Here is a 27816-nt window from a genome sequence, read left to right on the forward strand (position 1 = left end):
AGTATTGAGCACTCTTAAAATAAATATTGAAAATAGATATATAAAATTTTATATAGATACATGTGAAATCGACCATTTTTCAATCAAATCAATTGATTTCCTGCTCTAGTTGGGAACTCGCCACGGTGCATTAGGAGGAAGCTTAACATGACCCCCCCCACAGTGACTTAGTCCACAAAACATTGTAGCCTGCATTGCACTGTAGAGAGTTTACTGTTTATTTTATAAAATTATTTTCATATAATGGCTTAAATTAAAGTTCAAAATGCAAATGTCAAGTATCATGGTTCAGTTTTGCTCTAAACAGAAACATTCATTTATAATGCGCCCTGTTATATCAAAGAACCTTACTGTTGATTTTATATACTGGGCCTTTCTGCTTGGGTGATAATAAAACTTAAAATCCACTTGTGATGTTAGGCTGTATACATTAGTTAAATCGCCTTCTTTCATAGGATTTTTTTTTCGATAATCGATACTTATTGAACAAATTCTACTACAAAACCTATCTAAGAACACTGCCAGGCACATAAAGTACATTTGTGTGAATTTTTTAAAAAACTGGCCCAGCCGTTTAGGAATCCATAAGGAGCGAACTTACACACTCAAGCACACACACACACACACACACACACACACACACACACAAACACACACACACATGTACATAATAGTAGATATGTGTGCGTGCCTTTTCTCTATTTATTTCTTACTACTGGAGGTCGCTCGATATTGCCCGGTCGTAAAATATGCTTAAATATGATATTTTAATTCATGCAGATTTTGTATATATTATTATAGAGTCAATTTTGTATCGATTATTACATACTATATCATACCCAATATATAGTAGTAATTTCAAAAGTAAAAAAAATATGATTGATTAGCTAAAATCGAAAGCAAAACCAAAACTTATAGCACTCCAGCCTGAATAGTTACCGTTTAGAGCTATCGTCAGCTGGATAAGAAATAGCTAAAAATGAACTAACTTTAATATATATATATATATATATATATATATATATATATATATATATATATATATATAAAGCTGAATAAGCTGAATGTGTGTGTGTGTGTGTGTGTGTGTGTGTGTGTGTGTGTGTGTGTGGTCACGAATAGGCTCCTATATAATTGTCTATTTTAAAAAAACTGATTACATATAATCATAGAAGATGTATCGAGACACAGGAATGGGTATGTTTGATTTGGCAGAATGGTGGTTCATTAAAATTGTGGGGTCTGCGTACGCGCCTGGTCCACAAAGTATGGAAATAAAAAATTTAAAAATTAAACAAAAAAACGTTTACACGTGTTTTTGATATAGATGTACATAATAATACTTTGATAAGTATGTTTTAACTTAAATAGGGATGGTATAATAAAATTGTGGGGTATGCGTTCGCGCCTGGCCTCCATAGAATGGAAATAGGCACAAACTTTAATAAAGACTTTTCATATCTATCTGTGTAAGTATACTTTGATAATTATGTTTCATTTTGAAGAAATATGGTATAATAAAATTATGGGGTGTTCATTCGCACCTGACCTCCATAGAATGGAAATATGTCACAAAGCTGTAGGCTGTTTTTGAACCCAGTCAACGACGAATACTTTTGCTAGTATATATATATATATATATATATATATATATATATATATATATATATATATATATATATATATATATATTGCATTCCGGATCAACTTGAGAGGATTTTCATGTAAGCTGAAATATTATGCACAGTTTGTTTGTATATATTTTTTACATATCCAACATTTTTTTCACTTTTTTTTTTGGGCAATTTATAACTACAATAAATTGCGGTTTCACTTAATGCCTTAACTAGCAAATTCTAGCATTGCCACAAATATAATTTGCTGATTTCTTTATGTCCTCTGATGAGAAGAATAACAAGTATATGCATCCTTTGAAACTCTGCGGAATAAAGACTTTGTAGATTATTTTTTGGAGTATTCAGTCGAAAACAATAAATTTTGATTCTAAAGTTCAACTTACAGTTTTAATTTTCTTTCTCTTATATATATATATGTATATATATATATGTGTGTGTGTGTGTGTGTGTATATATGTGTGTGCATATATATATGAATGTGTGTGCATATATATCTGAATGTGTGTATATATATATATATATGTAAATGTACATATATATATATAAATGTGTGTATATATATATATATGTAAATGTATAGATATATAAATGTGTATATATATATATGTATATAAATGTATATAATTATTATAGGAAATAATTATCTATGTATGTGTGTGCGCATGTGTGAGTACTGCACATGTGTGCAAGAGAACTTTAAGTCGGCTTACGCCTGCCAAGTTTCAATTACTTTCTTTTTTATGAGGCCTTAACTTTACTGCGCTTTTCTCACAAAATGGCTGGCAATTCTGATCTTCCTCTTTAATGGATACGTTATGTAATATTTGAGATTTTGCTTGTATATGTAAAAAGAAATAAATAAATAAATAAAAAAAATGGAAGAATGAAAGAAAAAGACGACATTGTTTTTAAGTAAAGTTTTACTTTTATTTACAGGCGAAAAGAAGGAGACCTACAGTGTCGTCCTGAAAGAGATTTACACCATATCTGGAAATCTCCCGCCGCAAATCTTGCCACCACCCAAAACAGACAACATGGACAACAAGTCAAGTAAGTGAACATTTCATTTTATTCCTTCCAACATTTCTGTACACTTTTTATGTTTTCAGTGTACAACACTGATGACAAAAGGTGGTTCATCCATAGCTGCAACATCTCCTTTATATATATATACTAGAAGATTTACCCGGCGTTGCCCGGTATTAAACATAATTTTAAAAAATTTTTAAATTAAAAAAAAAACAGATAAAAAAGAGACATGTGCATGTGAGTATTATATATTTCCTAAACAGTTCACTTCTTGTATTTAAAAAAAAATCCTTGGGATGATATCGAAACCACGAGAAACACCCGTCTGGCTGAAACTACTGTCAATAATTTTCCCCACTCTTTATCTGTGCCTAAATCCAAACTTAGATTCCATGAGCAAAGCTTCTCTCTTAGAACTGCACGCCAGTGGAACTCTCTGCCGCTTGCCTGCTTCCCACCTGACTACAACTTGGATGTCTTCAAATCCAACATAACAAACTCCTGACAAACCGCCCCCTTAAGTAAGACACTCTATCAAAACCACCAATACTAATGATTACTACAATACTATCTCATTGATTACTGTACACACAATAACCCTTATCCCTGAGTAGGCTTTGGGCCTTGATAAGTGGTGACCCCCATGTAAAAAAAAAAAAAATTAACCATTAGGTCAGCTAGACACGATCTTTCAAAAACGTTTTCAAACCTACTTATTCTTAACATAATGTAAACGATTCGTGCATGCGCAGTTGTGAAATAGTTGACAAACAAATAAAAATCCGATAACCCCCCTCCACCCGCATATCAATTTTTCAATTTTGTTCCCTTAACAGCCCATTTTTCCGGATGAAAACCGATTAAAAAGTTTTCCCCGTGTTTGAATACCCTATATACTAAATTTGAAGTCTGTAGATCAAAAATTCGTTGAGTATATAGGTTGAGAAGTGCCCTCACATACTCATTCTCACTTTTATATATATTAAGATACGCATAAATATTATATTTTAATTCATACAGAAACTGAGACATGTGCATGCAAGTATTATATTTTTTTCTAACTAGTTCACTTCTTGTAAGAAAAAAAATACTCGAGCTGAGATCGAAACCAAAACCATAAGACAGTGAGTCAAGTACAATAACAATTAGGCCAGCTTGACACGACCTTTAAAAAGTGTTTTCAAACCTACTTATTCTTACCATAAAGAATCTGTCATGTGAACTATTCACGCATGCGCATTCATGAACCAGTTGCCAAACATCTAAAAAGCCGATGACCCCCAACGTACCAATTTTTTAATTTTGACCTCTTAACAGCCCGTTTTTCCGGATGAAGATCGATTTAAAAGTTTTCCACATGTCTGAATATCCTATATACAAAATTTCAAGTCTGTAGATCAAAAATTCGTTAAGTATATAGGTTGAGAAGTGTTCTTACACATACACATTTTCACTTTTATAGATATATAGATAGATATACTAGGATGCTGCACGGCGTTGCATGGTTATAAAATATGCATAAAAATTATATTTTAATTCATACAGAAACTGAGACATGTGCATGTGAGTATTATGGTTTTTTTTCCTAATCAGTTCACTTCTTGTAAGTAAAACAAATAAAAAAAAAGAAAAACTTGGGCTAAGATCGAAACCAAAACCTAAAGACTGAGTCAAGTACGATAATCATGAGGTCAGCTTGACACGATCTTTAAAAAGTGTTTTCAGACCTGCTTATTTTTAACATAAAGAATCTGTCATGTGAACCATCCATGCATGTGCATTCGTGGGACAGTTAGCCAACAGATAAAAATCCAATGACCCCTACGAACCAATTTTTTTTAATTTGGACCCCTTATCAGCCCGTTTTTCTGGATGAAAACCGATTAAAAAGTTTTCCACGTGTCTAAATACCCTATATATCAAATTTCAAGTCTGTAGATCAAAACTCCGTTGAGTATATAGATTGAGAAATGTCCTCACACACACACACACACACATTCTCACTTTATATATATATATATATATATATATATATATATATATATATATATATATATATATATATATATATAGATTAACTGAAATTTTGGAAATACTTTCAGATCACAGATTATATAATACTGTAAAATCAAAGTCTTTATAAATATTATTTAAAAATAATATCGTTTTTTTGACGTTCAACTTCATGCCAAAAAACTACATTATTTTCGCACCAACCTAATATCAATATTTATAAGACAATCCACACCAGATAAAAAAAAAAAGCTCAAAATACGAGATAAAGAAATAGTATGAATTAAAATTTAGAGTTAAATTACGTACATTGAAAAAAAAAACATCTCTTCGAGTTGCGGCTTATATTCTGTTTTTTTTTTTATTTTAATAGAACTCTTTTTATATATTAATTAAAAATATTAATTTTAAAATATATTGATTTAAAGCACATTAATTGTATGAGCAATTATCAGTAAACTTTATCAAATAATTTCTTCAGAAAAATCTTTCATACGCTATATCTTGTGGAATTGTTACAACCAATAATGGATTCTACTTTATATAGTCTTATGGGCTACTTTATACGCTTATTTTGGACTTTTCAAAACTCTTTAATTGACTCTGCATCATAAATTTCTTCATTGCATTGGATTTTATGATTGGGCCGATATTCTTTTTGCATTTACACCGCAGAATATCCTTTCCAGGAAAGGCGTTAATAATTTAAATTCCACAAAGCCAGAATTCACATCACATAATAAAATCGTATTACGGATAACATTTTGAAACATTCTTACTAGTTTCGAAGGCAATATTATTAATTATAAGTTGTTCAGTCTTGGAGTAAATAGCCTTGAGTATTTGTAATTTCTATAAATTGGTTTCGGAATGTATTGTTTTTGTGTTATTAACTAAAATTTGTCTTAAATTGGAGAACAAACATCTGGCCTTGTTGTTCTGAGTTAGTTGATCGGCTTTATATGTGGAAAAATTCAGTTCATGAAAAGGGACATTTTGGATTAGGAAGAAAATTTAAATTGCGTAGGTCTAAAAGGATTTCTTTATTAAGCGAAAGCAGAAAAGATGCAGTGTAGTGTAGTATCCCTCGAATGGAATTATATATTGATCAGGGGAGGCAATTCTAACTAATATCTATTTGGCAGAGTTATTTCCCTTTAAATAAAAATTGCACTATTGACATAAAAGTAAATGTATCAAGGGAGTCTTGATCATTTTTTATTATTATTACTAGCATTTCAGCCCGGCGTTGCCCGGGTGTTTGGTGGTGTGTGTTGAGCAAAAAAAAAAAAAAATGCTAGTAAGAAGGCAGGCTCGAACCCGTACCGCGAAGGAGGAAAAGAATGGGGGAAAACGTGACGTTACGACCACCCACCACCACCAAACCGGAAGTGACGTAGGTTTAAATTAAGGCTAGACAATCGAAAAGAGGGGATGACTTTCGACAATATCGGCGAAAAAAGCAACCCCCTCCCTATAGAAAAGTGCCCAGTTGAAGGTGAAGAAATTAATGTTTTTAGCTAATTTTTCGATATTTGTCGTCTGAAAGGTCGAGCTTAAAAACGATACTGATCTTGGTAAAATCCGTCGCCTCTGTCGAAAGTTTAGGCAGACATGCAAACATACATACATATATTTATATTTTGGTAGCTCAAATTTTCGACCCAAACCGATTAAAAAGCTTGCCCTATCTCTGAATACCCTTTATATCAAATTTCAAATGTTTAGACCAGAAATTGTCTGAGTAATTTGGTAGAGACCGCAGAGGTCAATTTTTTTTAACTTTGACGCCTATTATGACCCCTTAACTTGTTTTGGGCTCAAATCAAGTTATTAAGTTAGATCCATGCCCAAGGAACTTATATCTAAAATTTCAATTGTTTATATCCAAAATTGGCAGAGGAGTTTGGTAGAGTTCTGAAAAGTCAAATCGTTGAATTTTGACCACTTAACAGCCAAATTTCTAGCCGAAAACTGATTACAAAGATTTTCCCAAATCTCAGTAACCTGTATATCAAATTTCGAGTCTGTAGACTGAAAATTGACAGAGATATTGTGTAGGGAAATATACACAGACAGACAGACACACACAGAGACAGACATACACTTTTACTTTTATAGATATATAGATTATTATTATTATTATTATTATTATTATTATTATTATTATTATTATTACTATTATTATTATACGGCTGTACATAATGATAAAGCGATCATACTTAAATATTATTTAAACGCAAAACGAAATTATAACAATAATGGATGTTTATAAGATGCGTCCATTTGATATGTGCATGGTAGACAAATGAAAATGCAGTGCTATGATTTTGGCTATTCAGAAGCTTAACTCATTGTTTTAAGAAAGGTAACTCTACTTTGCCACAGAGTGAAGCGATAAACTTTTCACCCAAGAGAAGGTGGCATGATTCCATTTCCGTTCAATGAACACCGATTTCCTTTTTTAGTTTCAGACCATCTCTAGTTGGCCAGTTGTGTACAAATCCCAAGAGTAATAGGAGCCTTCTATCATGTCTGAAAGTGACACAATGTTCGACGAGCGAGATCTGAGATATGTTGCTGTACAACTCATGCTCTCTACTGATCCAAGTTATGACAACAAGACCATTGCCAGCACCCTCAAAATGCCTCCCTAGATTGCCCCGAATAACAGCGACATGCTCAGGTTGATAAAAACAAAATCTACGACCATGGTTATGGTCTTTAGTGTGGTTTCAAATGAGGGCCACATCATGCCATCTCACATCTTCAAAGTTGGCTTGAAAGTCAACAACAAAGTGTACCTGAATGTGGTGAAGAGTGTGGTAATCCCCCGGTGGAATCAGGTGGTCACTGGCAGGCCCTGGGTGTGGCAGCAGGTCACGGCACTGGCCCACAAGTTGAAAGAGATCAAACTTTGGCTTCAGGAGTGCTAAGGACTTTGTACCCTTCTATCACTGGCACCTCCTCCTCTCTCGACTTGAACCCGCTGGACTACTTCGTTAGGTCATACATCGAAAACATCACCAGCATGATCTCCCACAAGACCAAAGCCAGCCTGATCGCTGCCATCTGCCGAGTATTAACTAAGCTCCTGCCAGTGCTTGTGAAAAAGGCATGTTCCCAGTTCTGGACCCATATCAAGGTGGTGATTGAGGCTCAAGGAGGCTACATTGAATAAATGTCAGCTCTGCTACATAATTGAGTTACCTGAATTCATTTTTTCGATAAGAGTTTTTATTTTGTTTTGGTTTTTTTTTTCTATTTTCTATATAGTATTAGTTTTAATCACGCTAGGGAGTAAAAAATACAAAAAAGGTCAATCTTTGTTGCTTTAATAACACTAGCAGATTTTCTTTTTATTGAAAAGAAAGGGAAAACATTCGAGCAGCCTAATAATAATAGAGAAATATAATTGAGAGGAGAAAAAACAAAGATCAAATAGTCTGACATGTATATCCGTACATCTTCGTACAAATTCGGCCGGACTTTTTATTCTGCACCCCCCTCCCAAAAAAAAATCAACAGAGATTAGTCCATTCCAGTAATGATCCGGTCCCTGTTGATTTTGCGATAGGAGTTTAGTTCTGTGCAGTTCTAGGAGGTCCACCCTCCCAGGTTTTGCTTTATCTCTTTGAGAAGGGGTTAGTTTATTGCTAATCGCCTGAGGCGCCTTTTAACCTTCTCAACCACCTATAGCAATGCCCAACGACTCTTTATCTGAGAGTACGTCTTTCAAGCTCCTTGGCCTAACGTTCACAGGAAACATGAGTTGGAACAATTACATTGAGGGCATTGCCAGGGCCGCTGCAAGGAAGGTGGGCTCTCTCTACCGTGCTAATAAACTAATAACACCCGAAAGTATCCTGAACCTCTATAAGGCAACCATTCGCCCATGTATGGTATTGCTGTCATATTTGGGCTGGTGCATCGGCTACTAGTCTCTCGCTCCTTGACAAGGTTTAAAAGAGAGTCGCAAATCTGATAGGCCCTGAACTGCCATCTAAACTTCAGCCTCTGTCCCATCGACGAAACGTTTCATCCCTCTGCCTGTTCTACAAGTATTATAATGGTGAATGCTCTGACGAACTGCAAGCACTTGTGCCCCCACGACGTGCACACCCTCGACAGACCTGACAGGCTGCAAAATCCCACCCCCACACTTTAGAGATCTCTAGATGTAAAAGATCTTTCTACTCCAGTAGTTTCTTCCCCAGAATCGCTAGACTTTGGAATTCCATTCCAGGTCCCTGCTTCCCCAACTGTACTGACGTGCAGAAGTTCAAATGCAACGTGAACCAACATCTTGCTGCCCAAATCCCTACATAGTACCCCAGTAGTTGTTGCTCCTGTAAGTAGCCCCCTACACCAAAGTGGCAATGTGCCTTGGATGGGGTGAAAATGTAATAAAAAAAAAAGAAAAAAAAAAAGAATGCTGATATGACTGCCCAAGCACTTTTTGCAGGTCATAATGCCCCTCTTCAAGGGTGCTGACTTCTCAATCCCACTTTCTGACTCTTGCCGTGGGAGAGAACTAAATTTTTATTGATTGAAACAGCGGCCTTCACTCTGATCAAATGAAATCAGCAATGAAATAATTTCTTGGAGTGTCTTTCTGATGCAGGAGTAAATAATAGGTTGTGAGTGACGATTGATGAGATTGTATACCAAAATAAGATCAATGTGCAATCAAGATAAAATGAAAAAGAAAGAACCTAAAATTCAAGAATGCATCACATGTAGCAGTTGCATAAGAATGTGCAATATCTAGCATTATGGGCGGTTTCTCCCTTCAGATGCCCCAATACTGCTATATAATATCCACTGTTGATGTTTCTCCCTTTGTCGAGGTAATCGATTGACCAAATATGTGGCGCATTCCAAAATACAGAAGTCCAAACCTTGCCTGCTGATGTTAAATTCTTTGGTCATTTTGGATGGTTTTCACCTCCTGCTATCTACTCAGCTGACTACTAATTTAACTCTTGAATGAAGTAGTGAACCCATGTTTCATCCATTGTCACATATTGATGGAAAAACTCCCTTTTTTTTTTTTAAATTAAAACACTTGCAAACAACACTCTGAATCATTAAAACGTTGTGATTAGCCTTGGTACAAGTGCAGTAGCGTCTAGACGCATATAACTGCACAGGCATTTGGACATCACTGCACAGACTCAACAGATCAATGCGTGCTAAGAAAGTTGGCGCCAAAAGGCAATTCAATTTCTGAGTCGATCTCATCACAAGAGGTATTAGCCTGTTCTCGCCCCTTAGCTAGAAACAGCCAGGTGAGATGGAGCTCCAGGATTCCACATTTTATTATCTACAAAAGCCGACCTACCAAACAATTCTTTTTACATTCAAGTATTTGAATGAAGTGGATTCATATCTTAGTACTAGGAGATGTTAGTGTTTTTCTTCCGAAACAATTATCTCATGACTAAGCACAATGTAATGACTATTACAAGGACATAGTCACAAGTTAAGTTAAGAAAGAGTCAGATCTCCCCATCTTTTTCAAATTTTCTGAATTCACCCTTGAAACCATCTTTCTATGCAAATACTCAGAGATGAAAATAGATTTCATCCTCTTGAGTAAGTAAAATATTTTTACTGATTTAAAAAAAATGGGGGAGGGGGGCTCTTCCACAAAAGATCTCAGTATTAATACAGTTTGAATTTTTTAATTTGTCAGACTGTTTTCTGTAGGATTAGCCTGGGCACCTGGCGTTGCCCGGGTGTTTGAAAGTGTGTGTTGAGCAAAAACAAATAAAAGTGTTAGTAGGCAGGCAGGCTTGAACCCATACCGCAAAGGAGGAAAAGAATGTGAAAAAGAAAACATGACGTCTTTGCCGTTGTGTCCATTGCCAAACCAGAAGTGGCAAAGGTTTAAATTAAGGCTAGTCAATCGAAAAGAGGGGATGACTTTCAAAAATAGCGGCGAAAAAAACGACAGTTGAGGGTTAAGGAATTAATGTTTTTAGCTAATTTTTCGATATTAGTCGTCCAAATGGTTTAGTTTCAAAACGATACCGATTTCGTGAAAATCTGTCGGCTCTGCCAAAAGTTTTAGGCATACATACATACATACATACATACATACATACATACATACATACATACATTTAAACAGATAGGTGAGATTTATATAATAGATTAGAGTCCTTGGATAAATAGCTGTAAAACAGTTGAGGTAACCGGATCAGTTGGATGGAACAAATGAGAGGAAGTCATCAAGATGGATTTGAGAGAAAGACCTCACCTGATTAGTTCAACACATGTAAGCATGTAAAACATTCATTAAAAAGAAGGAAGAAGGAGAAAGAGGAGAAGAAGTAGGAGGAGTAAGTAATGTTTCAAGTTGAAGCGAAAACAAACTGGTGGTTTGTTTTAAATGTTTTAAAATTTTACCCAATTTCGAATAGAAGGTGACCATTTTGAAGACTTAACCATAATTTCCTAGCTTTACAGCTAGGATTAAAGTGTAGTATTTGTAGAACTCCTTCTTGACTGGCGTAAGTTTTATTTTTTGTCCCATCCAGTACCTCTTTTTGGAGAGCTGGACATCCCCCTCAAATAAAAAAATCCATCTTGTGTTGAAATTGCCTTTGTAGGAAGAAATATAAATAGGGACCTACTCATAATTTAGTGTGATGGAGTTAACTTTTCTTGCAAATTCCTACTTAACTTTGCCTCGTGTAAATATTAAAACTGGGTTTAACATTAACTTTAGAAAGTCATAAAAATTTCCAAGCAAGTTATTGCATAAAACTATTATTCATTATTCATTGGATTCATCGGACTACTGTTCTCATCTTGAGTGTGATTTTTACAACGTTTCTATCGATGTAACCTCCGACCTTCTTCAGGTGTATCTTGTCGAACTCAGGAATGTACGGAATTGGACGGAATTTTGAAATCCAAATTCCCAAGTTCAAGAGAAACATTCCCGAGTTTGGCAAGATACACCTGAAGAAGATCGGAGGTTACGTCGAGCGAAACGTTGTGAAAATCACACTCAAGATGAGAACAGTAGTCCGATGAATCCAAATAATATGAATAACCAATCCTCATCTCAAAAATTCAGACATGTAAAAACCATTATATTTAATAATTTTTGAAAAGAAAAAAGACAAAGTAAATAAATCATAACAAGGAGAATAATGTATAAAATAATTTCATTCTTTAAATTTTATTTTGATTCAACACAAGTTCTGATCTTTTTTTCTTTTTTTTTTTTTTAAATATATTTACTATATATACATATTAGTGATGGTGTCGTGGTTTGCCAGATCGTCACTCCCATATTGTTGAAGAAAAGATTGCATCTATTTTTAGCATATGTGGTCGTGGCATATTTTCGGGAGTGTCATCTATCAGCCAGCAGAGTGTTTTTGTTTACAAACATGGTAGTGCCGATGCTGGAAAATCATGACAATGGAACGATTCCAATATTTTTCCTAATTCTGATACAATTACCAATTCTAATTCTTTTCAAATTTTTAAATATTTAGCTATAGCTTCAATAATTTTCCCCCATTCTTTATCTGTGTCAAAACTTAAACGTAGATCCCATGAACAAAGCTTCTTTCTTAGAACTGCACGCCTGTGGAACTTTGTTCCGTTTTTCTGCTTTCTACCTGTTTACAATATGGTTGTCTTCAAGTCCAACATGAACAAATTCTTGATAAACCATCTCCTTAAGTAATCCAATTTACAAAATTTCCACTACTAATGATGATTACGACATGTTCACTTTGACCAATGTACACTCGTTAACCTTTATTCTCGAGTGGCCTCCAAGTCTTGATAAGTGGTGACCCTTTGTAAAAAAAAAAAGAAAAAAAATTGTTGTTCCTTTTTTTCTTTTTAATTTTCGGATTACCATGAAAAAAAAAAAAACAGATAAGATTTACATACATCTTTATTTTTTTTTTTTTTATTTAAAAATTATTTTTAAGAGCTATCTGAATCCAAATCCAGTTAGAACTTTTTGTGTTGGCTTAGATTTTAGTGTTGAAAACTGCATGAACACTAACCCTCCTTCAGAATGGAAATATAGTTTGTTTCGTGAATTGTTTGCTATAGACAGTTTTTCTGCATTTAACTGGATATACAAACATACAGACAACTGTTCTTTATATAATAGATTCCATGGATGGCATTTTTTTTTTTTTTAAGTTTGGTGCAACTACATTTATAATAGCGAAATTCGAACTTTTTTAATATTGAATTTCAAGGCAAACTAATAGTCTCTACTTAATTGGCATGGTATAATAATGATTATATCTAAAAATGATAAAAAATGATAAGGTAGATAAAATTATTAAAGAAAGCATTTTTTTAATGAAAATTAACGAAAATAAAATGTTTGCCATTAAAATCATAAATGCCTTGGTTTTAGCATAACTCAGTTACTTCCCTTGTTATTACGTCATGTATACCCAAAGAAATATAGAAAGTTTTTTTGGTACTCTTGGAGAATTTGATCCAGATCCTCGAGATTTTTCATCAATTATGGCTCGGGCTCGACCGGCAATCACCAGATTAAGCCAAGCGTTGTTCAAATGTTGAAACGCTAAATCAACATGTTTTTTTTATAAAAAATGTAATTTTTAAATTATTTTTTCGGTGATGGGAGGAGTATATTTTTTGTTTATTTTTTAACTTCTTTTGACAAAAAATAATTTATAAATTTTCTTGCAAAAACTTTTTTGTACATTTTTTTTTTTTTTTTAGAAGGTGGTCACCACTTATCAAGGCCCAGAAGTCACTCGGGGATAAGGGTTATTGCATGTATAGTACGTTAACGTTGAGATTTGATAAAGTGTCTACTTAAGGGGGCAGTTCATCAGGAATTTGTTTATGTTGGATTTGCAGACATCCAAGTTGTAGTCAGGTGAGAAACAGGCAGACGGAACAGAGTTCCACAGGCATGCACTTCTAAGAAAGAAGCTTTGTTCATGGAATCTATGTTTTGGTTTTGGCACAGATAAAGAGTGGGGAAAATTTTTGATAATGGTTTCAGATAGACGGGTGTTTTTCATGAAAGATCGGCGAGGGGGGACCAGAGATTCGAGCTCAGACAAGCACTTGCCATGGAAGTAAGGATAAAACAAAGACAGGCTCATAACGTCTCTTCTGTGGGAGAGAGGTTGCAGCGAAGAGAAAAGAGCATCCCTCACTAAGCCACGAAGCCTATTTTGTACTCTGTCAAGGCATGATAGAGTGTTTTTAGCAGCTTCTGCCCAGATGTGGCAACAGTACTCCATCCTTGGACGTACTTGGCTTTTATATAAGTAGAGAATTGCATCAGCAGTGAGATATCTTCTGGAGTGGTAGAAGGATCCTACCATTTTTCCAGCGACCTTGGCAATAGACTTGATGTACATGTTCCATTTCAGGTCAGGAGTAAAGGTCAAGCCCAGAAGCTTATCAAAGCATGGAGCTTCCCCTAGTTGAGAGCCATCCACTTCAATTGATGCCAGAGATTAGAGCGTTGATGATGTAAAGATAGGAGCTTGGTTTTAGATACATTAAAAGTAACCAGCTACCTCTTCCCCCACTGTACCACGCGCTCGAGATCAGAGGAGAGAGAATCAGAGAAAACTTTGTCATTTACAGCCTTTGATATGTTGCCATAGATGGTTGTGTCATCAGCATAGATGTCAACGAGTGATTTAAGTATGTGTTTTGGGAGATCATTGATGTAGATCAGGAAGAGAGTTGGGCCCAGGATGAACCCCTGAGGGACTCCAGCATTAATACTGAAGGCCTCTGATTTCTGCCCATCAGCCACTACTCTTATGAGCCTATCAGAGATAAATGATTTAATGACTGAGAAAACATTTCCAGTTATACCGTAGCTGGAAATCTTGTGAAGTAGGCCTTTATGCCATACTTTATCGAAGGCTTTTTATATGTCAAGAGCAATTGCCCTAGAGAGGAAGGCTTTATCAAGAGATTCACTAATCCTATGAGATATAACTATTAGCCCATCTGCTGTAGATCTAGCAGAACGGAAACCATATCGTATGTCATCAAGAAGGTTATTTCTGCTGAGATGGTTGACGACTTCTCTATTTAATATGGATTCCAGCAACTTACTCATGACACACAGGAGACTTATTGGTCTGTACTGAGAAGGAGACGACTTATCACCTGAATTCTTATATACAGGGCATACTGATGAGGTTTTCCAGGGTGTTGGGAAGCACTTCTCCTTAAGACAACGCTTTAACAGTTTTGTAAGTATGGGGGCAAGTTCTGCTTGAAGCTTTTTCAGCACTATAATTGGAATGCCTCCTAACAATTTATGGTTTTCATAAAAAGCATTCATGTTTTCTTTTTAAGAAAAACCTTTGTTTACAAAAAAAAAGTTTACTGCTAATTTCCTTTAAAATAAACCCAAAAACATGAGTTTTCTTGAAAAAAAAAATGTACCTAAAAGATTTACAGTAAAAAAGACTTAAGAATTTTCAGTAAAAAATTAATCTTTTCTTCGAAAAAAACAAAGGGCAATTTTGTTAACAAAAATTGCAAAAACATTAATAAAAGTAAATAAATAGTACAAAATGCAACTTTTCTTGAGGAAAATTATATATATATCCTTTAGGGGATCCTGCGGGGTTCCCACTTTCCAGGCCTTGTGCCAAATATTGCCGATGTGGGCGGCAATTAAATAACTACCCTCATTAGTACTCAAAAAAATTTCAATACCATCTTCTTGGATTAAATATAAGGGTTCCATTCGAAATTCCATGCAGATTTTTGCAGAGTTTTGCTTTTTTTTTTTGTTTCTGTTTTTGTTTTTTTGTTGTTTTTTTGAAAATCTGTCAGCAGTTATCTTCAGGAAAAGATAGTCGATACTTGAGCGTTGAATGGACAGAGACAGGAGAGATAAAGGGGATACCTTTTCTCGTTGCTCTCAAGGTTCTCTTTGCTGATCGACTGTGATTCCTAAAGCAACTGAAGTAGTTCTTTAGGGGACAGATGAAATTAATGCACCCTGCAAGCTGATTGATTAATGTGTGGTCACATCGCCTAGCAGGGACATTTCTCCACAAGAAAAACTAAATCTTTATTTATACATTTACTTAAAAAAAATATAAAAATAAAAAAATAATAATTTTTTATCCAGTGATTGCTGAATGTTTTTCTTTTTACCCCAGATTTCTTCAATTTTATCAGAAAAGTTAGTACCAACTGGAAATTAATATTGAATACAATTCAGTTTCAGTATTAATCAGATTGTGTTCCTTCTTTTCTTTTTACTACATTTTTAAAAAGTTTTCTAATAGTTAAAAAAAAAAACAGTAAAGAAAAGAAAAAGAGCTATCATTCATTATCGACAGTCTTACTTTTCGGCATGTTTTGCTTGCACCAAAGTGTATGACGTCACTGTAAAAATTTTGTTTTTATCGAGGCGAGGTAAATCAGAACAGAGACATTATTATGTGATTAATGACCTACGCCAAGGGGTTACAGTTATCGCGCGTATAAAAATAGTTCTATGATATTGCTATAGTCACGTTTGATTGCAATGTTACATAAATTCCAGAATCATAAAAACACACAAGAAGTTTTTTCATAAGGTGCTTTGTGAAATATTCTCTCACCTCGGTTTTACCCTTGGCAGAATGAAAGAAAACAGTCAGAAATTACAACAGGCTCACTTTTAAACTTCAACGTAAATTTTATTAAAGTAAAAAGATCCAAATTGCAAAAGATGTGTCATCTTTAGCTATCTGCCGAGCTGGGCTGTTAACACCCGGAAAGGGTAGTAGCTCATGGTTTATCTTCGCGTAATGCAGGATACAATACTCCGCTGCTGAAGAAAAGCTGCAACAAGTCGATGAGTTAAATGATGCCTTCCAAAGATGAATGCTGCTAGTCCGGCAGTCCTAGTGGAGTTCACTATGCATAACTGTCCAAATGGCAAACAAAGGACAGGTCAAAATGTAGACCTTAATTTCGTCTCTGAGAGACATTATGAATAATGATGAAAGTCAAAGTTCACAGAGCACAACAGGGTGCGATGAATATAATATATCACCCAACATAAGGACATTGTTGTTTGCAAATGATAATAACATTAGGGCATTATGCGTGTCAATGAGACAAAGAGGTTTTGAGGCTACAAGCCTCGAGTGAGTTTTCGTACGTCCATTTCAACCTGTTATCTCTGGGGAAAATGCCAAGCTAAAAAGATAAATTTAGCGCCAAGAATACCCTCAGCAGTTAGTAAAAACAAACAATCTGATAGGTTCAAGCAAAATCGTGGGCGGACAAACCGACCAATGAGGAGCCTGCTTATTTCTGCAGAATTTCTTACAGCTTGTCTAGAAACCGCTCCCTCCCCATATTAAAAAAATAATAAGAAAGAAAGAAAAATCTGTATGATGTACGTACTCATGACGGAAAGAAATATATTATTCCAAAAATCACTTAAATTGATCAAGTAGTTTTATTTTTATAATGGAAAATCATTTTTAAGAGAATTTAAGTTTTCCTAATGCCCCCCCCCCACTCCTACTCATGTTAAGAAGCGCATTCTAAAATTTTGCAAGTTGGATTATTTGGAATTATCTCCCTTGTTCTGTCAGTCTATTTTCAAGTTAGCGTTGCGATATCGTTGCTGTTCATTTAGCCTCCAAATTTACTTTTCCTATTCTAAAATAAAATTACTTAATCAATTTACGTGATGTTTTTGTGTACAATATTTCTTTCCGTCACTTTATTTTTTTTCTTAATATAGGGGGAATTCTGAACAAACACCTTTAATAATTCTTTCTCAGCTTAAAGTACCTTGCTTTCAAGTTTTTGTTATGTTTACAATATAAAAAAAAAGAATAGGTAGGAAATACCCCCCCCCCAAATCCGCTTAACACATTTTTTTTAAAGGTTAATAAAACTTAATAATAATTTGAATTAGGTAAATGTGTAGTTTAGCGGCGTAAATTATTTGACAGACAAAAAATTATAAAACTATTTATTTTATATAAAACACACTATTAGACTCAAAGGCTGAAATAAAACCAGAAAAAAAAATTCATTTTTATTATTTTTTTTCATCATTTTTATTAAACTAAATGCACGACATTCGAGGCCATCATATTGTTTTTAAAATTTGGCCTTTCTAAGGTTTGACAGATTAGCCTTTTTTTACATTCTTTCATGAACTATGTTTTTGACCGCCATATTTTTTTGTCATGCAAGAGCGTAAAAAAAAAAAAAATGCCAATCTGTCAAACCTTAAAAAGGCCAATCTGTCAAACCTTAGAACGGGCAAATTTTAAAAGCAATACGGCGGCCTCGAATGTGCATTTGTGTAATAAAAAATGATGAAGAAAACATAAAAATGAAATTTTTTTCTGTTTTTATTTCAGCCTTGGGGTCTAATAATGTGTTTTGTTTTATATAAAAAAATAAATAGTTTTTTATAATTTTTTGTCTGTCAAATAATTTACACCGCTAAACTACACGTTTACCTTAATGTAAATGTTAAATATAGCTGTATTTGAAAAAATTCACTTAAATTTTTCAAGACAATGGAATTTGTTGGCCGTAAATACTCGGCATTCATCGGTAATCATCGCCCGCGTGTTTTGGCAAGTCCGTAAGCGGCCGCAAAAAAAAATATAACTAGTTGCAGACGACTTAGTGAGTGTTTCGTGTCTTGTTGAGGTCAGATTTTTCAAACCTTCTTTTTCCACTGGACCAGCTTCCTAAAAATGTTTCCCTTGTCAGGGACCGGGTCAGGGGTGCCCCCTTTAGCGATAGAAACGAGAAGGCGAAGAATGAAAGCAGAGAAGGGCAGCAAACATTTTGTTTTGCATCGGATAAAGAGGCAACAACAACGCCATTGTTTAAAACAATAACAGAGTTGGATGCTGACGACATCGACGAGAGTAGTTTTATAGGTGAGAAAAAATACCTTCTTTTTTTGTGTGTGTGTTTTGGATTTGATTTCTTATCCATTAAAAATAAATATTTGCCCATTCGAAACTCGGTTAATCGCCCTGGAAATTATTGTTTCAGTCTATGAATAAACCTATGTTATTTTGGTGTTTTTATGCATTTGTTACCGCGCTATTTTTTTTAATAGTATTTTCGAGTTAAATTCAACAACATGTATTTTTTATTAATTATTAGTTGAAAGTACAGAATAGTTACAAAACACATTCTTTCCCCTATATTAAGAATAGCTTTCTAAATAACGTTATTGTTTCAGCGCAGTAACATAAATGCATAAAGAACGTTATTTTTTTATAATAAAGTCACGACCTTTTGTATTTTTAACGGACAACTTTTACCTGTCTCTCTGCATTTGTGTAATAAATATTATTACCTTGAATATATATCTCTAAATAACACACGGACACACTCACACATATACAATATATACGTAAAGATATAAGCAAACACTGTTAAACATTATTTACTCGATTATACTTCTTTTTTTTTAATATTTCAATAATCTGTTTTCTGTTTAAAAAAATAAGGTACTCATGCATGCACTTATTGATCCGTGCTGAAATAATAACGTTTATTTAAAAAAAAAAAAAGCAAACCTATTCTTAACATGGGGATGGAAGGAAGGGTGTTGTGTACCTATTCTGTACTTTCACCTAACAATTTAATAAAAAAAAAAAAAAAAAAAAAAAAAAAAACGGATATAAAACGTTAATTAAACTTGAAAATACTGTTTAAAAAATAGCGCGGATCAATAAGTGCAAGTGCACTAGCACCAAAAATATTTTGGGGTTTGTATTCGAAAAAGTTGTCAAAAAAACAAATATATAACGAATAAATGTTATCAAAGGCAAGATAAGTTACTTTTCTACCAAACTGGATACATTTTTTTTGTTTGTTTTTATTCAATGTAACATGTTTATTCAGCTTGAAAACCATACAGTGTTTACCGATGTATTGGAACATTCAAGATGGCGTCTGATTCTCTCTTTAACACGGTAAGTTTGGGAAAAGGTGTTATAAATAAAAAAAAAAACGGATAAAATACTGTTAAAAACTCGCTCAATATATGTTATCGTGACATAGGTTGACATATATTCGGCGGGTTTTTAATAGTATTTTCTATAGTTTTTTATTTATAACACCTTTTCCCAAACTTACGGTGTTAAAGAGGGTGTGAGACGCCATCTTGAATTTTCCAATACATCGGGAAACACTATGTTTTTCGAGCTGAATAAACATGTTACATTGAATAAAAACCCAAAAAATATATCCAGTTTGGTAGAAAAGTAACTTATCTTGCCTTTCGAATCTGTGTACAGTAATACAAACCCATATTTTTTTTTTTTTTTTTTTTTTTTTTTTTAATGACTTTTCTAAAAATTATCTCTAACACTTTCTATTCTTTGTCGAATCCTCTCCGGATAACAAAACAAATGAACAAAATTCTGAAGAAAAGAGAAATTAAATATAATATTTGTTGTGGACCAGGATATAAAGAGAAATTAAAAATAATATTTGTTGTGGGACCAGGATATAAAGAGAAATTAAAAATAATATTTGTTGCGGACCAGGATATAAATGCCCTAACTCGCTACATGAAATGGTGACTCGGGCGTGACGCTGAAGTAAGCAATCCTGCAACGAACTGGTGTTTCTAACGAAGCCATGCTTCGTAACTTGTTCACACAAGTTGAGTTAGGAGACCGTACGCCTTCTCAACTACTTCGCCACATGAAAGCCTTGCTGGGAGACAACAAAATGTCGGACAGCATATAAAGAGTACATACTGTCTGTTAGCTTGTGCCACCTACATAGTAGCAGGGGACGTGACGCGCACGGGCGCCCCGACAGGGGGCGAATGGTCCGACGACCGCTCAGGCGCTCAGCTCGAGAGCTAAGTCGAAAAGGGCTGGAAACATGAAACAAATAAAAACTGAGAACGCCGTATGTGAAGTCGTTAGGTTTCAAAATAAAATATCTTCTGAAAGAAACAAAAAAAAAGTAAGCAGTAGAATTCTGTTATGTTTCAGAATGTTTGGTTAAATTTAAGAATGCTGCTTAGATATACACATCTGCACATCTGTAGAGTCAGTCATTATGGGAGAAACCGGGCTAATGAAAAAGAATTTCAAAATCTATCTGGTGAATATACCAGGTGAACCAAGTGCAAGAGAAATACAAATAGTAGCACTTAAAGGGACGGTTAGAATCTTGAAAAGATCTCTCTGTTGAAGTAACTAAATTAACGGGAGAATGTCCCATCCCCAGCAAAAACAAAGTGATAAAATTAAAACAAAAAATAGAGTCCAGATTGTATGTTGTATCCCCCATGTGTATTCCTACTGAAAAATGTGTTTATATATATTTCTTGCATATCTTTTATTTGTTGACGTACATCTCTAAAACGTACTACATAAAAAAATAATAAACTTATGAGTGTGAATTAAATACATTTTTTTTTTTAAATTGTTATTTCGACCCAAACAAGGCACAGTGCAACTTTGTCATAAGGGGCTACTATTTGGGCCCAAATTTATAGAGATGCTATGTAGGGAATTGAGCAGCAAGATATCTGTTCACATTACACTTTAACCTCTGTACAGTCAGGGAAGCAGGGACCCGGAAAGAAATTCCAAAGTCTAGAAGGAAGAAACTATTTGAGTAGAATTTTTTCAGGCATCTAGGGATCTCTACAGTATAGGGTGGGATTTTGCTGCTTGTCGGGTTAGTCTGGAGTATTTACGTCTAGGGAGTACAAATGCTTTGAATTCGTCAGAGCACATTTCATCACAATACTTGTTAAAAAAAAAAAGGGCTGGGATGTTAAATTTCATCGATGAAATGAAGGTTGGAGTTTCCTTACTAGTGCAGGACCTATTAGGTTGGGAGCCCTTTTTTTTTTTAACCATCACTAAGAGAGAAACTAATGGTAAATCAACCGGCCCAGATGTGGCAACAATACTCCATGCATATGCGAATAGTGGTTTTGTAGAGCTACAGGATACTCTCTGGTGTGAGTAACCTTGGCAATGACCTCAATGTATTTGTACATGTTTTGGTCTTGGAATGAGTAATGATATATATCGTTTCTGAATTTTTGAGATGAGGATTGGTTATTTGTATTATTTGGACTACTGTTCTCATCTTGAGTGCGATTTTCACAACGCTTTGGTCAATGTAACCTCTGACCTTCTTCAGGAGTATTTTGTCGAATTTGGACGGAATTCCGAATGGAACTTTATTTATTCACGAGTGTAGTATGCTCTTGTTCCGTCAGCTATGACTGGATAGAGGTCCTAAGTAATTCGCAATTGTATTTTTTGATCACCATCACTGAGAATTGAACCTTCAACGTTCAGGTGAATATCACTTTTACAATTGATTTTTCCAAGTACTCTAACCACTGCACGACGGGTCCTTGCGGACGTTTGAAATTCCCAAGTTCGACGAGATACACTTGAATGTCAGATATTACATCAACCAAAATGTGAAAATTCCACTCAAGATGAGAACAGTCCGATGAGTCCAAATAATACACATACACACATATATATATAAATATATATATATCTCAGAAATGAAGAATTGTTATACCAAAGCCAAGTTAATAAACGTTTATTTCTCTTAAGAGAACTAGCAGGCCGCCCGACATTGTCCGGTGGTAAAATACATTTAAATATGATATTTTCATTATTGTAGATTTTATATTTATTATTATACTAGCAGTACCCGATAACTGGCATTGCCCGGTGAAAGCGTACCCCCTCTCCATCGAAAAAAGTTAAAGTACAGTTGTTGTTGCTGCCCAACCCCTAACCTCCTCATGTTATGAATTGCTTTCGGTATAGACACCCCCAACTCCTCATGGTAAGAACGGCTATCGGAATGTCAAGAACGAGTGGAGAGTTGGTGTAGTAAGGGTATTAAGCAACCCCCAACTGTAAAAAACAAAATTAAAAAAAATAGCAGAGGACGAGACACAGTAGGCATGCCAGGAGGAGAGAGATGAGGGTAAAAAAAAAAAAGCATCAATTTAGCCGTTGAAGCTGTGGTAATGTTAACTGGTTAATCACCAGCCTCCGCGACTAAAAATAGTTTGTCTCAAAGTTTTATTAAGAAGCAGAAATTTTATTTAAAAATGAAAACATGGAATCCTATCCTAATGGAATGAAACAAAACTTCTTCCGTGTATTTATCATTGATTATAGTTTTTATTAATTACTGCAATAATTTCACTTGTAACAAAAAAAAATAAAATAAAAATAAACCCCAAAAACAAATGAAGATTTTTTGTTCCATTTGGATAAAAAAAAAAAACAAATAAAAAGCAAAAAAAAAAAGAAACAAAAAACAAATGAAACTGTTTTAATCGAATAATAAAAAAATCGTAGGAAAAAAAACACAAAATGTTTCACGTAACGAAAATAAGGAAACGCATTATGTAGCAGAGGTACCTGGCATTGCCCGGGTGTGTAGAGGTGTTGTAATAAGGATATTGACCAAAAATTAAAAAAAAAAAAAAGATAAAAACAGGAAAATGTAGAAGTGAACAAAAAAATATAAATAAACCTTGAGTAGATGACTTTTCTTTAATGTGAAACGATTGCTCTTGATTGGTTAATTTGAGTCAAAAATTGTTAAAACTTTCAAACAAAAAAAATAAATAAATGAAAACTCTGTTACATAGGTGTGAATTGAAACTCGTCACGGAGACTTAATAGAAATAATGTCATGTTATCTTACTAGTTAAACCAAATCAAGAAAGAACGGTAGGCGCGCATGCGTGATTGATGAACGAACAATTTTTGCAACCCTCGCTTAATTCGCTGTTTTATATATAAATGAAAAAAAAAAAGAAATCACGTTAGCACACGTTTATAAATAATAAACCCCACCTTTCCCCCAATAAAAAAGAAACAAAAAATGTGGATTATATATTTTGTCTTAAGTATTTTTGAATGCATTTTAGTTGGTTAAAATGTAATTGAGCTAAATAATAATAATGTAAAAATTTAAGTGATATGATAAAAAAGATAAAAAGGAAGCTGCGACACAATTCTTTTAAATCTAATAATATTTGAATAATGTTAATCCAAGTAATGGGATATGGCATGTGTAACTTTAAATTGAATAAATGATTTAGAACAATGCATAGCGATTTAACGGCCATAGTGATTTAGGGCTGCGGTGTTCGTTTTTTGTATGTTTGTGTATAAAACGGAATAATAGAATGCTATGGTTGCAGCCAATGAGAATAGGCGAAATGTTATGGTGGAGAAATCATTATTTTCGAATAGCAAAGTGTAATAGTAGTTGTAAGAGTTAATAAGGGTGTCAAGTCAATATAGATATAATGGTTATAGAAGTACCTGGTCCTGTCTGGGAGAGTTGGAGGACTTTTCAGTTAGAGAGGGAAATATGAACTACTTTGTCTTTAGATCTTGGCAATCATGATAATGTCGCTCGTAGAAAATAAGATAAGATTTTATTATAATGAATAAATGTGTCTGTAATAGCGTTCAAAAGTTACATAAGATGGTAGGTAAAAGTTTAGACAAAATAAATTTGTATGTGCCATCTGTTATTGCAAACCTACCGTAATTTGGTCCAGAGGGGAATTTCTGCAATCAAATTATTATATAGACGATTATATTGGACTCAATATATCATAATGATTTGTGCACCACCACCGAGAATCGAAAGCAAAATGTTTAGCTTACAATTTACTTTTTCCTTTTATGTTAATGCCTGAGCTATGAAGACATGTTTGCTGCAAGGCTAAAAATTAAAACATGAACCAATAGCTTCTGCATGTCAGTACAGTTGGGAAAGCAGAATCCCGGAAGGGAATTCCAAAGTTTAGCAGTTCTGGGGAAGACACTATTGGAGTAAAAGGCATTCTTACACCTAGGGATCTCTGATGTAAAGGGGTGGGATTTGACTGCTTGTTGGGTTTGTCGGGTTATTCACGTCAGGGCGTACAAGTGCTTGTAGTTTGTCAGAGCATTCACCATTAAAGTACTTGTAGAACAGGCAGAGGGATGCAACATTTCGCCGATGGGACAGAGGCTGAAGCCTAGATGATTTGTTCATGACCTATCCTTAAAAACATGTTTACAGCATCATATATTGCATGCTTAATTGAAAAGCAGGGACAATTCCTGCTTGTTTTTCTTGTAATCCATTTTTTCTTTTTGGCAGGCTAAGAAAAACAAACAGGAATTATCTCTACTTTTCAACGAAACAAGCATTAGAGAAAAAATGCTGCCTAAATATACTAATTTCAGCATTATATATATACACTAGCAAGAGACCTGACATTGCCCGGGATTGACTGATGATCAACAAATATTTCACTCAAAGTTTTGTATATTGTCATTGAAATCCGCGCAATTGTCCTGGAGGAAGATTTACATGCCACCATGCAGTAACTTATTCCAAAATATATGTTATTCTATATTGCACTCTAGAGAACCTACTGTTTCTTTTATAAAATTATTTTATATAAACTTCTTTTCAGTTAATAAAAAAAAAAATTAAGAAATTTACGTGTGGGGTTTGAACCTACAGACCACATCATACAAAAAAAAAAACCCCGTAAATTTTCAAGTCTTATAAAATTCTTTGCAGTTAATGAAAAAAAAAAAGAAAAGAAATTTACGTGGAGAGTTTGCACCTAGAGACCACCTCATAAAAAAATAAACACTCTTTAAACTTAGCCACAGTAGAATTGTCACGTCATTTTTTTTTTTTTTTTAATTTTGAAATCCCTACTATATATTGTGCACAATATAATAATCAATAGAGAATTGGTTCTATAATAATAAATATGAAACCTGCATAAATTAAAATATCATATTTAAGCGTCGGGCAACAACAGGTGACGTACTAGTACTGTATAAATGAAATTTGCAGTGAAGAAGATGAGTTAGATTTAGAAGGCGTAAACAAGGGTGTGAATGGGTTTGTGCTTATACTTATTTTTTTTTTTTTTCCTTTGGTTGTTTTCTTTCCATCTAATAATTAATAGATATTAGCAGTAGGGTTCAGAAGTTGGGAGGGGATGGTGGCCTCTGGCATCTAAATTAGGATGGAGTAGGAGCATCCAGTCAAATTCAAACTATATCCCTTTTCTCGTATTTTTCAGTACTTGTACTGTTATACTTGAGTCTTTGGGGCATACAATCTAGGAGATATCTCCAGGCATCTTTGCATGGACCCTTTAATCTTATACTTACTAATTACTGAAATTTAAAAATAAAATTCCTCATGTATGGAACGCATCACAACTGGACTGCTTCCCTGCAAACTACAACATGGTCGTTTTCAAATCGAATGTCAACAAATACTTTCTATAAACTGTCTTCAAAGAAAATTTAACTGTTCATTCTATTCGCCATTTTCAATCCTCTCATTAATATTCATCAATCTATCCATCTTATTGACCCTATTCTCAAATGGTTTTTAGCATTGATGGTGATCAAGTGACGTTTCACTATTAAAACACAAAGTAAATAAAATACAATTAAATTACAACAAAGATAATTATTAATTACAAAAATAGCTTTTGACTTCATTAGTACAGATGCCATTTAACTTTGCAGCATATCGCAGTCATCACATTTGGTCAACTCTGAAATGAGTTTATTAAACAACCTTCCTTTACCTGGCCAGCGTCTTTTGATCAATCTGTCGTTCTCAGGACTATCTACAGAACTACAATACTGATGATCTACCTCTCCTTTTCTGGACAATTTCTTCAATCTGCTGAGCTGTTCTTAAGCCTCAGTGCGACATCCACACTTTCAGCATCATCAGTAGAAGCAAGTTGACCAGGTGTGAGACCACATGCTCAATTATACGAGGCACTTTAGAATCAAAAACGACCAAAGGAACATATTTTGGGTTGACATCGGTTTCTTTTACTTCCGGTTGCAGTATAAACCAAACACACACATTTGCCTTTGTATATATTTTTTTACAAAACTTTTTGCTTTGTAAACCTGGAAGATTTATAAAAAAAAAATAAATAAACAGGCAAGAGTTATGTTAAACACTAGACGTTTTAGCCCGTTACAAACGTGCAAAAGTTATAACCGTTGATTTAAAATGGTTACTTTCTACCAAATTGATGATTGAAAATTGACAACAAATGCCAACCCCAACGTTGTTTCTGCGGTCTTTTTTCTGCTTCGTCATCTTCTGGTCGTGTCATTGTCTCTCGCATTGCTGACTGCTGAGGGAGTTACAAGTATAAAATTAAAAAAAAAAAAAATAACTCAAAAGAAAACATTGAAACTATTCTGTATATAACGGGGTGGGGGTGAGAGAGAGAGAGGCACCATCGACTCTGAAAGCTAACATCCGCATCGTACTTATCTGCCGAGGTTGTGTTCGTCAATTGACGTCAGCTTATGTGATTTTTTTTTTTAATATGATATCTTCGTTCTGTAACGAGTACGTACATCATACAGACTTTCTGTGTTTTCTTTACTTTTAATTAATTTCTTTACTTTTAATTGCCGCCATTAGTGCCAATCTGAATAAGCACTGTTATCTCTTAATTCACTTTTTTTCTTTTTTTTTACATAGGCATCACTACTTATCAAGGTCCAAAGACCATTCGAGGATAAGGGTTAAGAGTGTACAGTAGTCAATTGAACAATATAGTAATTGTTAGTAATGGAAATTCAGTAAATTCGTTAACTTAAGTGGAACGGCTCAAGAACTTGTTTACGTTGGACTTGAAGACAACCATATTGTAGTCAGCTGGAAAGCAGGAAAATGGAAGACAGTTTCACAGGCGTGCAGTTCTAAGAAAGAAGCTTTTTTCATGAAATGTACGTTTAGGTTTAGGCACAGAGTGGGCGGAATTATTGATAGTGTTTTCAGCTAGACGAGTGTTTCTTGTGAAAGTTTGGCGAGGAGGGACCATAGATTGAAGCTTAGTCGAGCACTTGCCATGAAAATAACGATAAAGCAGAGACAAACTCGCAACATCTCTTCTGTGAGATAGAGGTTGCAGAGAAGAGAAAAGGACATCTACTACGAGGCTACAAAGTCTATTTTGAACTCTATCAAAGCAGGACAAGTCTTTTCTAGCAGCTCCTGCCCAAATGTGGCAACAGTACTCCATCCTTGGACGTACTTGGCTCTT

At 34.4% G+C, this 27816-nt stretch overlaps 1 protein-coding gene across 4 annotated transcripts in view; it reads left to right on the forward strand.

Moving 5' to 3' along the window:
- Positions 1-27816, forward strand: part of LOC145252742 (prestin-like) — a 402460-nt gene that overhangs the window by 254060 nt on the left and 120584 nt on the right. For 3 of the 4 annotated variants that reach the window (XM_080112612.1, XM_080112611.1, XM_080112613.1), the window contains exon 2: positions 2574-2687. In XM_080112612.1, coding sequence (XP_079968738.1) covers positions 2574-2687 — 114 coding nt within the window. Of the gene's footprint in view, positions 1-2573; positions 2688-18166; positions 18605-27816 lie in introns of those variants that run through there. The other variant, XM_080112614.1, reaches the window with a different exon arrangement.

This window comes from Euprymna scolopes, chromosome 29 (genome assembly GCF_053919585.1).
Source record: "Euprymna scolopes isolate OS-2025 chromosome 29, ASM5391958v1, whole genome shotgun sequence".
NCBI lineage: Eukaryota > Metazoa > Mollusca > Cephalopoda > Sepiida > Sepiolidae > Euprymna > Euprymna scolopes.